The sequence below is a fragment of the Carettochelys insculpta genome, chromosome 3 (genome assembly GCF_033958435.1).
Source record: "Carettochelys insculpta isolate YL-2023 chromosome 3, ASM3395843v1, whole genome shotgun sequence".
NCBI lineage: Eukaryota > Metazoa > Chordata > Testudines > Carettochelyidae > Carettochelys > Carettochelys insculpta.
In genome coordinates this window covers 78,662,373-78,675,412 of record NC_134139.1, presented here as the reverse complement: position 1 = coordinate 78,675,412, position 13,040 = coordinate 78,662,373, and the positions used below count along the sequence as shown (strand labels likewise).

At 40.6% G+C, this 13,040-nt stretch overlaps 1 protein-coding gene across 2 annotated transcripts in view; it reads left to right on the top strand.

The window, feature by feature from the left end:
• The window catches only part of NUP133 (nucleoporin 133), a 59,923-nt gene that overhangs the window by 43,717 nt on the left and 3,166 nt on the right, over window positions 1–13,040 (top strand). The window contains exons 21-25 of one of the 2 annotated variants that reach the window (XR_012644978.1): window positions 1,148–1,283; window positions 5,201–5,319; window positions 8,667–8,747; window positions 10,985–11,049; window positions 12,476–12,539. Coding sequence is in view for 1 of the 2 variants with exons in the window: in XM_074990186.1 (XP_074846287.1) it covers window positions 1,148–1,283; window positions 5,201–5,319; window positions 8,667–8,747; window positions 10,985–11,049 (401 nt within the window). In the remaining variant the exon portion in view is untranslated. The remainder of the gene's footprint in view (window positions 1–1,147; window positions 1,284–5,200; window positions 5,320–8,666; window positions 8,748–10,984; window positions 11,050–12,475; window positions 12,540–13,040) is intronic. The other variant, XM_074990186.1, reaches the window with a different exon arrangement.

The following is a 13,040-nucleotide window of genomic DNA, read 5'->3' as shown; positions in this document are numbered from 1 at the left end:
CAGTTGCAAGTGGCAACTCTAGATTTCTCTTACTGCAGCTTTCTAAATCTAAATTCTAAATCTTGTTAACTAATTAAACCATCAATAAGGATTAGTTAAACTTAACTTTTTTCCCCTAGCAACATCCAACGTAGCGAACAGCTTGAGAATTTACTTGTTGAATCACACTTATGCTAAAAGGCATAGAGAAAGTCTTAAAGAATGATGCACTGCAAAATTGATCCACGTCATTCTTCAGAGATAACCACACTTCATTCACATCTTTTTCTCTCAAAAAGCTGTTTTCCTTATGTTTCATTCTTGCAACTAGTCTCTGCATCTTCTTGTATGGCTTACACTTGACACATTTTCCTTTTGTATCAAAATATTTCCAGATAGGGTCTCTCTTATACCCAGAAGCCATGACAGTTTTTTCCTGTGGCAAAAGTAGAAGGGAATGTAGGAAGCTCTGTGCTGAATAATATCTTCCCTTTTCTTTTAAAGTCCACTCCAATGTTCCCTTTTGTGCTGCCTCCGTCCTTTCCCATATATTGTGTGTCTGTCTTTAGACAATATCTTAACTGACTCCATCATGCTTGGCCCAGGTCCTCCACCGCATAAGCAGAACAAAAGCAATCCTCATCCAGCCTGTGTCTGTTTTTGCATGTGTTAGTCTGCTGCAGAGATTGAAATTGAAAGCCCAGAATATTCAAGAAGCAAGAGCTGGTAGTTAGGCTGGACAAGACTAGAGCCTTTAATTCATTTGTATGAGACTATAAGTGTAGGAGTGGCATGTTTGTGATAAGATTTAATTGTAATGGTTATTTTTAAATGAGAAGTTTTAGTATTTTATTGATGACTTTAAAAAAAATCAAACTAATCCAATTTAAATAAAAATGTCTGACTTCTTCAAATTGACTTTTATCCTCCCTGAATTTAAAAGATATGGACAAGTTTGCAACAACTTAAAAAAATTGAGATCACTTTTGCATCAGCTCTTCTCACCACATGTCCTCACCTTCAGTTCCAAGTTGTGTGACTTTATTTCAGTGTTTAAAATCTTGTTTGTTTGTTTTTAATTAGCTTACAAGGGGTTAGTTCAAAAGGATTCAATGTGTTCTTTTTGTCCATAAACCTTCAGTGTTACTTCTGATGTCTTTAACTTCAGGCTCACAGAACGCTGCAGGCTTTGGCAAATGTGGAGACCAGATATTTTGCAAAGAAGAAAACTCTTCTTGGCCTGTGTAAACTAGCTGCATTGGCATCTGACTTTTCAGAGGATATACTTCAAGAAAAAGTAGAAGGTAAGAACAGAGCAAAAAGGATACCAAGATGAGGGGTTTGTTAGTCATAATTTTGTTAGTGTTACCCACGGTAATGTATGTTACACTTCAAAAACTGGGGCAAGGTGGCCAGACCCATGTAGCCACTTGGAGAGGGACAGGTGTTCTTATCCTTAATGGAATTTGAATTAAAGTGGTATGAAACCACATCCCTACCAAAAAACAAATTCAAGTGCCCCATTTTAAAAAAATGACAACCCAAATTAACAGTACACCTGCTTAGACTTTCACATTTAAAATATACTAATAAAGGAAAACTGAAAGGATTTTAAAGCTGTCAGAGCTTTTCCTTACAACTACAAGAAGGCATGCAGTATCATGCAACCTCAGCTTCAAAGTCAGTCAGCACCATGCAACATCAGGTGCCAAGAAATGATCAAAAGTTTCATGGACCTATTTACCAGAGCAGCTGATAGTGCTTTTTAACATAACTGCAAACCTTAAAACTAGGCCCCCAATTGTCCAGTGACACTAGACAACAGTAATGGTGAAAATATCCAAAGCAACAGTATTAAGGATTTAACTTTACCTATGATGGAAACTATTGCTGCATCATTAAAAATATAAGAGCAGCCATACTGGGTCAGACCATAGGTCCATCAAGCCCAGTACCCTGTCTTCTGACAGTGGCCAATGCCAGGTGCCCCAGAGGGAATGAACAGAACAGATAATCATCAAGTAATCAGTTTCCTGTTGCCCGTTTCCAGCCTTTTGCAAACAGAGGCTAGGGACACCTCCATGCCCATCCTGGCTAGTAGCCATTGATGGACCTATCCCCCATGAATCTATCTAGTTCTTTTTTAAACTCTACTATAGTCTTAGTCTTCACAACATTCTCCAGCAAGGAGTTCCAAAAGTTAACTGTGCGTTGTGAGAAAAAATATTTCCTATTGTTTGTTTTAAACCTGCTGTTTATTAATGTCATTTGGTGACCCCTAGTTCTTGTGTTGTGAGAAGGAGTAAATAACAATTCCTTATTTATTTTCTCCACACCAGTCATGATTTTATATACCTCTATCATATCCCCCCTTAATCGTCTTTTTTCCAAGCTAAAAAGTCCAGTGTTATTAATCTCTCCTCATAAGGCAGACCGTCCATTTACTTAATATTTTTTGTTGCCCTTTTCTGAACCTTTTCCAATTCCAGTATATCTTTCTTGAGATGGGACGACCACATCTGTATACAGTATTCCAGATGTGGATGTACCATGGATTTATATAAAGGCAATATGACATTTTCTGTCTTACTATCTATTCCTTTCTTAATAATTGCCAACATTTTGTTAGCTTTTTTGACTGCCGCTGCAAACTGAGTGGATATTTTCAGAGAACTATCCACGATGACTCCAAGATCTCTCTCTTGAGTAGTAACAGCTAAGTCAGATCCCATCATTTTAAATGTATAGTTGGGATTATATTTTCCAAAGTGCATTACTTCGTATTTTTCAACATTGAATTTCATCTGCCGCTTTGTTGCCCTATCACCCAATTTATTAAGATCCTTTTGTAGCTCTTCACAGTCTACTTGGGATTTAACTATTTGGAATAGTTTTGTGTCATCTGCAAATTTTGCCACCTCACTGTTTATCCCTTTTTCCAGATCATTTATAAATATGTTGAATAAGACTGGTCCCAGTACAGACCCCTGGGGGGACACCACTATTTACCTCTCTCCATTCTGAAAACTGACCATTTATTCCTACCCTTTGTTTCTGATATTTTAACCAGTTACCAGTCCAAGAGAGGACCTTCCCTCTTATTCCATGACTGTTAACTTGCTTAAGAGCCTTTGGTGAGGGGTCTTGTCAAAGGCTTTCTGAAAATCTAAGTACACTATATCCACAGGATACCTCTTGTCCACATGCTTGTTGACCTTTTCAAAAAATTCTAATAGATTGGTGAGGTACGACTTCCCTTTACAAAAGCTGTGTTGGCTCTTCCCCAACAAATTATGTTCATCAACATGTCTGATAGTTCTGTTCTTTACTAGAGTTTCAACCAGTTTGCCCAGTACTGAAGTCAAACTGACTGGCCAGGGGTTGCCATGATCATCTCTGGAGCCCTTTTTAAAGGTTGCCATCACATTAGCTGTCCCCCAGTCACCTGGAACAGAATCTGATTTAAATGACAGGTTACAAATTAAAGTTAGTAGTTCTGCAGTTTCACTTTTGAGTTCCTTCATAATTCTTGGGTGAATACCATCTGGTCCTGGTGACTTATTACTGTTTAGTTTATCAATTTGTTCCAAAACCTCTTCTAATGACACCTCAGTTTGAGACAGTTCATCATATTTGTTACCTGAAAAGAATTGCTCAGGTGTGGAAATGTCCCTCACATCCTCAGCCATGAAGACTGATGCAAAGAAATCATCTAGTTTCTCTGCAATGGCCTTTATCATCCTTGAGTGCTCCTTTAGCATCTCAATCATCCAGTGGCCGTACTGCTTGTTTAGTAGGTTTCCTGCTTCTGATGTGCTTAAAAATGTTTTTGCTATTACTTTTTGACTCTCTGACTAGCTGTTCTTCAAATTCTTTTTTGGCTTTCCTAATTATATTTTTACATTGCACTTGGAAAGCTTGTGGAAGGATTAATGAAAAATTCTTCAGGGATAGCTGCTGTAATGTTGCTCACAGCACACAATCAATGCAATCACTAATACAATAGTTTCTTGTCTGTTTTAGTGCCTCTTTATGGCTGGTTTTGAATCATCCCTTTCCTTTTAGTATTTTTTTTAATGTTAGAGGACAATTTCACTGCATTATCAGCACTATTGTCATCTTAACTTCCATTTTTAATTAAAATATTCTGACTTGGGCTGTATGATGCTCCTCGTTCAGTTTTGTAGGGAAGTAAAAAGTAATCTATAAAACCCAAAGTGAAATACTACTGAAAATTACAAAGGGTCTTAATGGTAACTAAGCTGACTTTTTTCAGCTGTGTGCTTCAGCTTTAACAAGTTTAATCTCCCACATGAATTTCTTAAATAAAATAAAATGGGCAGCTTCAAATTTTGAAGCTAACAAGTCAGGTGTTGCACATAGAGGGAGAAGCCACTCTGGAAACATATGGCCATGCTGATGTGAAGAAATGCCTGAGAATAGTCTTGTAGGTTCAGTTTCCAGTTCTGCCACAGACTGCCTGCGTGGTTATAGGCTAGCCGCACTATCTCTGTGTAGCATACGGGTAATTGGAGTTCTGCATATCCATGGATATGTGCTTTATATCCATTGATAGTGAAGTGGATTGGGGGGGGTTGGGGCACCAGGGCAGGCACCTGCAATGCTGGCAGGGAAAGGATGCAAGGCGCTGTCTCCTAAAATCTCTCTGCAGGAGGGGCTGAGAGCCAGTCCTGCCCATCCCTCCCTCCTTCCAACTATGGAGCCCTGGCCCTGGGTCCCAGCTTTGTCTCTCCCCCTAGTCCGTGCTTTCCTACTGCCTGCCTCTTTCCTGCATAGTTACTGCCCCCTCCTTGCTGATCTCTTCTCCCTCCCTCGGCCCCTTCTGCAGTTGTTGTGTGGATGGAAGTAAAATCCAGACTGCGGATCAGATGAGTTGAGCCTGGCAGATGCAGATCCACCTTTTTGTATCTGCTCAGTGCTCTGTGGATAATCCGTGCTTTCCTCCCAGCTTTTGTCTTGCCTGTACAGGCTTTACCCCCTTCAGAAGAGAACTCTCTCTGCACAGCCCCTAATCTCATTTAGGGTGTCTGTGTGCTTCTTTAATACAAATTATTAAAAGAAACCTAAATAAAAATGCTCTTTCATACAAATAACTTTGTAAACTTGTATAGTTTTGTGATTTGTAAGAATTTTCTGTTTGTATGCTTAATAATCACAGTATAAATAATCATGTGAAATATTCTCCCCAACCAAATACAAGAAATAGCAGAACAAGAGCGTTTTCTGTTGCATCAGGATACCTTACCTGAACAGCTGCTGGCAGATAAACAGTTGAACCTCAGTATCATGCCTGTGTTGACTGCACCTCAGCTCATTGACGTATGTATTTCAAATTTTATGTGCTGCTGTTTTCCACAAAATTGGTGAGACTATCTGAACTGACTTTTTGTTATTTAAAGGATGCTTGTCCACACTACCCTCAGTTATAAAATATGAATTGGTTATTTGTACTTAAGCCTCTATTACAGATTATGATTAAAAGAAAAACATCAAGGTATTCAAACAAAAAAGCAGTCCAGTAGCACCTTAAAGACTAACAAAATAATTTATTCGGTGATGAGCTCTCGTGGGACAGACCCACTTCTTCAGACCATAGCCAGACCAGAACAGACTCAATATTTAAGGCACAGAGAACCAAAAATAGTAATCAAGGTTGACAAATGGAGAAAAATATTATCAAGGTGAGCAAATCAGAGAGCAGAGGGGCAGAAGGAGGGTGGGGGAGTCAAGAATTAGATAAAGCCAAGTATGCAAAAGAGCCCCTATAATGAGCGAAAAAATTCCCATCCCTGTTCAACCCACGTGTTAATGTGTCGAATTTGAATATAAAAGAGAATTCAGCAGCCTCTCTTTTCAAACTGTTGTGAAAATTCCTCTTCAGTAAAATGCAGCACTTTCAGGTCATTAACAGAAGGTATTGCTTTCAGTTCCTGATTTGGATTCCTGGGTTGAATATATGCCTTTGTGCACTGCGATGGTGCATGGAAAAAATCAGAACAGCCTCAAGAGCTGAGCTCTTGGATTGGGGTATTGTGTGGATACATGACACCTTGGAGTCTGACTAAGGAGGTAGAAGTGACCCAGAACTTGCCACCCTTTGGGATACAGAGAGGGATGTTGCAGTGGAGTCTTGGCAACCCTGGATGTGGGCAACAATAAACAAAATGTTTTGCAGGCTCCCTGACAGGTAGCAAGTTGCCCACGACGGCTGTACAGCCTGTACAAAAGAAGCAGTAAGTGGCGCATTCTGTCATTACTGTCTCTGTCTTTTTGGACTTGCCCTAGTAATCAGCAAGTTCTGAGCCCTCTATCCACACTTAAAACTTGACTAGTTTAGGGGAAAATGGAAAGGAGAGTAAGATAGGTTCCCCCCGAGAGTGCCACCTCGAACTGTAGTACCACTGAGCCCTCTGACACAACCAACCCGGTGTCCCTTTCACAGTCTACTGTTGCGACAAGTTGCAAAACCCTCCAGCCTGCACTTTCATCAGCATTCACGCAGGTACGGACACACCCAGCTGTAGCTACACGCAAGCTTTCGAACCGCCAATTTAGGACCCCAGAGTTGTATAATCTTGGCCCGGTCAAATCTGCTCAGTGTATGGTTAAGCACCCAGTGCACATTTACCTCAGTGTGAAGCGTACATACTTGTGGTAACCGAGCAGAGATTCTCCCCAGGCATTGCATTCAAAGCTTACTGGTTTAGATTAAAACATAAAATAAGCTTATTAATTACAAAAGAGAGAGTTTAACTGATAGCAAACACATCAAAGCAGATTACTTAGCAAATAAACAAAAACACAAGCTAATGCTAATATACTAGGTAGGTTGTATCTGAACTTAAGGAATATTCTTAAGGGATGAACTGCACTTGCTTTACAGCTTGGAATCCCACAGGTGTTTCATATACAGGCTAAAATGGGGGGCTTTTAGCCTGGGTCCAGTACTTCCCCCAGTTCAGTCTTTGTTCCAGGAGTCTTGTTGTGTAGAGAGTGAAGAAACTCAGATGATCTCAATCCCTGCCTTTACAGAGCTTGTGCATATTGCAGTAATCCTTTCTTTCAAAGTTTGGATCCAGACTAGTTTGTGGAAAAATACTGATATCCCAAGATGGAGTCCAGCATCATGTGGGATGGTCACATGTCCTTGTAAATTCATAGCAGCCATTACCTACACACTATACATAGCATTCTTAGGAAGGCTCAATGGGTGGGTAATAATCTTATCCTAAGGCCTCTTGGTTTTGCCTAATGGCCTGTTATCCACCCAACACCTAGACAGAAGCATCTTGTGTAGTAAATATTACCCAGGTGTAGGTACATTTGAAATTCAGATACGCAATGTTTGTATGCATTTTTTGTATCTGAAGTTATAAATAGGATAATCCATATTCAGTAAATCATAATCTTTATAAAGATACCTTAACAGCCCATCTTCTATAAATACATAATTATGCTTAATAATGTCACTATGAAGAATAGGGAGTGCGGTGTCACAAGGAGATACCACATAATCCGTTTTCAAGCAGTTGGGACACCGTCAACTGTCCAGTTTTCCTGTCAGATCATAAGAATGGCCACAGACTTAAGGTCCATCTAGCCCAGTATCCTGCCTTCTGACACTGGCTAATGCCAGGTGCTCCAGAGGGCGTGAACAGAACAGGTCATCACCACGTGATTCATCTTCTGACATTCATGTCCAGCCTCTGACAGAGGCTAGGGACACCATTCATACCCATCCTAGCTAATAAGTATTGGTGGACCTATCCTCCATGAATTTATCTGGTTCTTTCTTTTTTGAACCCTGTTAAAGTCCTGGTTTTCAACATTCTCTGGCAAGGAGTTCTACAGGTTGACCGTGTGCTTCATGAAGAAAAAACTTTGTTTTATTTGTTTGAAACCTGCTACCTATTAATTTCGTTTATTGACCCCCTAGTTCTTGTGTCATGGGAGCAAGTAAATAACTTTTTTCCATATTCACTTTCTCCATACCTTTCATGATTTTATATACCTCTGTCATATTCTCTCACCTCCCCCACACCCTCAGCTCCTTTTTTTGAAGCTGAAAAGTCCCGGTCTTTAGTCACAGGGAGTGAGAATCAGGGGCTGAGAACAATGTATGATATTAGTCTTAATCTTAAATTTCAATTTAAAATCCTGATTGAGGGCATGGAAATTCTTTATTAAAGAGTGAGTTGACAAAATGTGTCTGCAGTTTTAAATGTACAAGGCCGGTTTTGAATTTTAATAAGAAGCATATATGTTTTCAGGAGGTGAAAGATAATACAAGATTTTTTTCATTGCTGTGAGCTTAATTATTGAAATAATTCTGAGAGCTCATTTCATTTGTGGAGCTGAGCTCTGGCTACAGTGGGCTGAGAATGCTGCAGCCTTAAATGGCATTTAAATTTGAAACCTATACTATACCAGCCTTATATCCAGTATAGTCTTTCCACAGGCTATTGTCATGTGGGTGGAATGCTGGTCTAAAACCTTGACTATATTCCTTACCATAAAAATACTTGCAGATGAATCAATACATATTTCAGTGAAAGGTCGCATAACTGGAAAATACATAGGGGTCTTCCCGGAGAGTTCTTCACAATATCAGTTTACATCAGTTTGCAAGCTCAAAATAATTCTGTACTTAATATTTCATACCATAGCTGTACATATGTGATGAGAACAGAAGAGCTAATGAGTATGACTTCAAGAAAGCACTGGACCTGCTGGAGTATATTGATGAGGTAGGAAGTTGGTTGGATGACCTCAGAATCAAAGAAGATATATTTTTAACTTCTCTGAACTATAACTAGAGGTATATTTTAACTTCTTATTATAATTTGAGGATTACATACTGGCCTTTTAGGTCCACCAATGAAAGTGACCTTTTCTAGTTTTTCATTCTTGGAGATTTGCTATCCACTGTGGCATAAATCAAAGTCACTGTGGTTTAGATCGGAAGTGAAGTGACACCTGTCCTTATAAACGTCAACAGGGTAGTCCCTCTGTTACATTGGGAAACCTGTCAGTTTAGAGTTGCCCCCATACAAGAAAAGGGGAAGTGGAGGAGTCCCTTTAGTTTTCAGGAAACAGTACTTGTCCACTATTTATCTATGTGCCAATAAATAATTCAGAATGAATCTGTCATGCCTCCATAAAATGACCCAACTTCAAGGCACAGGCTTGCTGACATTGTATTGCCTTGGTAGACCCAGAATTAGTTTTCTGCCACTTTAGACAAAAGTTGCTTAACACGTGTTTGACTGCTATCTAAACGTAAGTGTAAATACTTGGGAGAGATACTTGCTCCAAAATATCTGTTAGTCTATAAGGTGCCACAGGACTTCTTGTTGTTTTTGAAGATACAGAGTAACATGGCTCCCTCTCTGATACTTGGGAGAGAATAGCATTAAATGGGGTTACTGAACTTCATTGCTTCTCTCCTTTAATTCGTCATGTCCTTTTTCCAAGTTCCCATGATCTTCTGTGAAAATAGTGTCATTTTAAGAAAATTACATTTAAAAACAACAAGAAGGCCTGTGGCACCTTATAGACTAGCAGATATTTTGGAAAATAAGCTTTCGTGGGCAAAGACCCGCTTCGTCAGATTTAAAGTAATCTTTCATTTATATCCGAGTAAGCATACACACTACAAGTGGAAAAGCATCAGTTCAGCTAAAATTTGAGTGGATGTGATTAGCCTGATTTAAGATTTCATTTTGTGTTGGGCAAGCATGATTGACAAGAGGAACTGCAGAATTTTGAGGCTAGACATAGGTTGTCTAATTGCTCTTGTTAGCTGTCCAAGGCATGCTCTGATAGCACAAGGACTTAACTCACGCTCTTGCTTCCAGAATTCCTTCAGCCTAGATTTCTCAGTTTCTCAGATGAGGGGTATTTAAAATAGCTGAGATGCCCAAGAAGGCTAAGGGAGAAACAAATGTTCATTTGTGGTTACAGAATTATTATCTGATCTGGAAAGTCTCATTGCTCGGCCTCTTTGGCCGTCTACATGTGCCCCTCCCGTTCAGAAGGGGCATTTAAATGACACGGATCAGAACTGGTTAATGAGGCGCTGATATGACTGTTCAGCACCTCATTAGCACAGATGGTTGCTCTGCTCAAGAAGTTTGAAAACAACAATTAATGATCCTTTTCTGTTAGTACTTAAGTGGGGCTGATAGGACTTTCAGAAGGTTTCTTTTACATTTCTATCAGGAGTTTTTAAGACTTATTAGCTATTCCTTCTATCTTCATTAGGTTTAAATACATGACGCTAACCTTACCTGTCTGGCATATGAGAAGTAGATTCTTACATGTTTTCATCTGCAATAAACTCTGTTTTAACCGGTATCCAGACAACTGGAATTGTCAGTTAACCGGCATTCCATCCCACCCCAGCCATTGACACCACTTGCTCTTCTGTGGTGGCTTCTTGTGCATCGCCTTCCCCTCATGGGCTGGCCTGCTTGGTGCCCACCCTATGTTCCTCTGTGCCGTGTGTGTATGTGGCCAACTCCTCTGCTATCCTGCCCAGTGCTCAGTTCTGGCCACCCAGAGGGGCTCCCCATGTGGTGCAGCATTGTGTGAGAGCCACAAGCAGCTCCATGCCATCCCCACCAAGAAAGTAATGGGGCAGTGGTTGAGTGGAGGCTGGTGCTGGGTGGGGAGGGAGATGAGGGAGCGGAACTTTGTCTGGCAAATTTAAACATCCAGCAACCTCCCAGTCTGGGGGCTGAAGGAGTTTACTGCAGTAACTGTACCTCACCCAAACCACATCTTTCCTACAAATGGGTGGACAAACAGATTCCTGTATACTAGTTACCACTGTCAGTTATTCTTCTGTAAATAACAGTAATGAGAGCATTGAAGCCAACTTTCAGATCTGAATATGATTTGCTGGTTGGGAAAAAACAGCTATTTGTCTTTTTTAAATAAAAACACAATGGTTAATCTTAATTTTCCCTTTTTTAAATTGAAGGAGGAGGAAGTGGATGTAAATGACCTTAAACTTAAAATTCTGTGTAAAGCTCTCCAAAGAGACAGGTAGGTCCTAACTGAATATACATTGTGTACAATTTTCTCTATTTATAGCATTATTTTTTTCTTAATTATAAGGGTTTTTGGTACTATTCTCCAGCTTCTGATATTTGAATGAATGTTCAAACGATACGTATGTATATTTAATATAGATTGTGAAAAATGTGTTCGAGGACAGTGTATATTTTTTAGAGGGGGGTGAGAGAGTGGCTGTGAAACTGGATTTTCTTCTTTGAGGCAAACAGCATATATCCACTTGTGGAATAAGCAGATCCAAACCTTGGGCTCTTCCAGTGCAGTGTTTCTCAATGACTAGGCAGGATTTGGGAAGGCAGCAAACTGGCCCTTGGTATAAAAATGGTAGCGAAACACTGTTCTTAGAGGATTGCAGCTACTGCTGCTGGAGACACTCATGTCACTTATGCTGGGTACGGAACTATTTTGACGAATTATTCTCCAGTGCTAGCAGTGCTGGATGTTCAGCACTGGATTTGATTTGACTTGGACAGCTCTAAGGACTTTTGCTCTGCTTATATTGGACACATACACTTCGGTAACTTGTTTATCACTGGGAGTCAAACAGAAGAGGATTGTTGGCACTGGAAGGGACCAGGGACCTTCATGTTGTTTTAACCAGTTGTAGAGCCTCTCACTGACAGATCTCCAAAGTTATTAGTGCTAGACTTAATTCACTGGGTACGAAGATCTTTGCTTCTCACCAATGTTTGAGGCAACCCTTTTGCACTTTGTAGATCTCTAAATCAGTAGCCCTCAACCAGGAGTACTTACACTCCTGGCAGGTATTTAGAGGTCTTCTACTCATCTGCATATTTGCCTAGTTTTACAGCAGGCTATATAAGAAGTACTAGTGAAGTCAATACAAACCAGATTTTCATGCAGTGACTTGCAGGGCTGTCCCTAGGGGGCACGGGACTCAGGGCAACCCCACTACTCCACCTCTTTCTGACCCTGCTATACTCCCACCCCCACTCTGCCTATTCCTGCCCTTGCTCCAATCCTTCCTCCAAATTCTTCCCACAAGAGAGGTGACTCAAGGAATTACAGAGGAGTCTGGTACAGGGTAGCAGCAGAGGTCAGGCTCCCCCACATTCAGTGTTACGACACCTACTTTAATGGGTGGAGCTAGTTACTCCCTTCATTACTGTGTATGGGGACTGGATTCTTTGGTTCAACACAGACACCCTCTTGGGCTTAGTAACATCCTAACCGTGCTGGACTTAATTTCTCTCATTCTCTTCACAACATCAATCTCTGTAGAAGAAATGAAGATGGGAAAAAGGAGATTAACGTGGAACTTTGTCATTTTTCCCCCAATAAAACCACGGGAGAAATCCTTACAATGTTAGTCAGTGAAAGTTTTGTCATTGATGTTATTTCTCCCCCGATACTACTTTTTGTTGTTGTAATTTAGTGTACCTATTTGGAGATCAGGCCCAGAACTGACCAAGTCATCCACTTGCCAGTGGACACACAAGGTAATTCTGTCAGTTTTAGGACTGAAATAACGAGTACATCTAAACTTGCAGCTGGCCTGTGCCAGCTGTCTCAGATTAAAGGGGCACCGACGAAGGTGCTGTTTCATTGCAGTGTAGATGTTCATGCTTGGGTTGGAGCCTGAGCTTTAGAGCCCTGTGAGATGGCAGTGTCCTAGATCTTGGGCAGCAGCCTAATCCCACACATCTACATCACAACTGAACAGCCCTTTAGCTGAACTACCCGGTGCAGGCCAGCTTTGCCTATCCAATTTTAGCCATAACCAGTTTAACTCCTGAGTGCATGGCATTTGACACTGGGGATAAGAAACCCCAGAAACCAGAGCGGGGGGAAAATCCAGTGACAACAAGGAGAAGTTATTTTAAATTAGACTTCCCCCCTTTTCTGCCAAGCATTTTCGAGTGGTTGGAATTTGGGGTTCAACAACTGCCTGACCTTTCCCCTGAATGACTCAGCACATGCCATCACATATTAAGACTTGC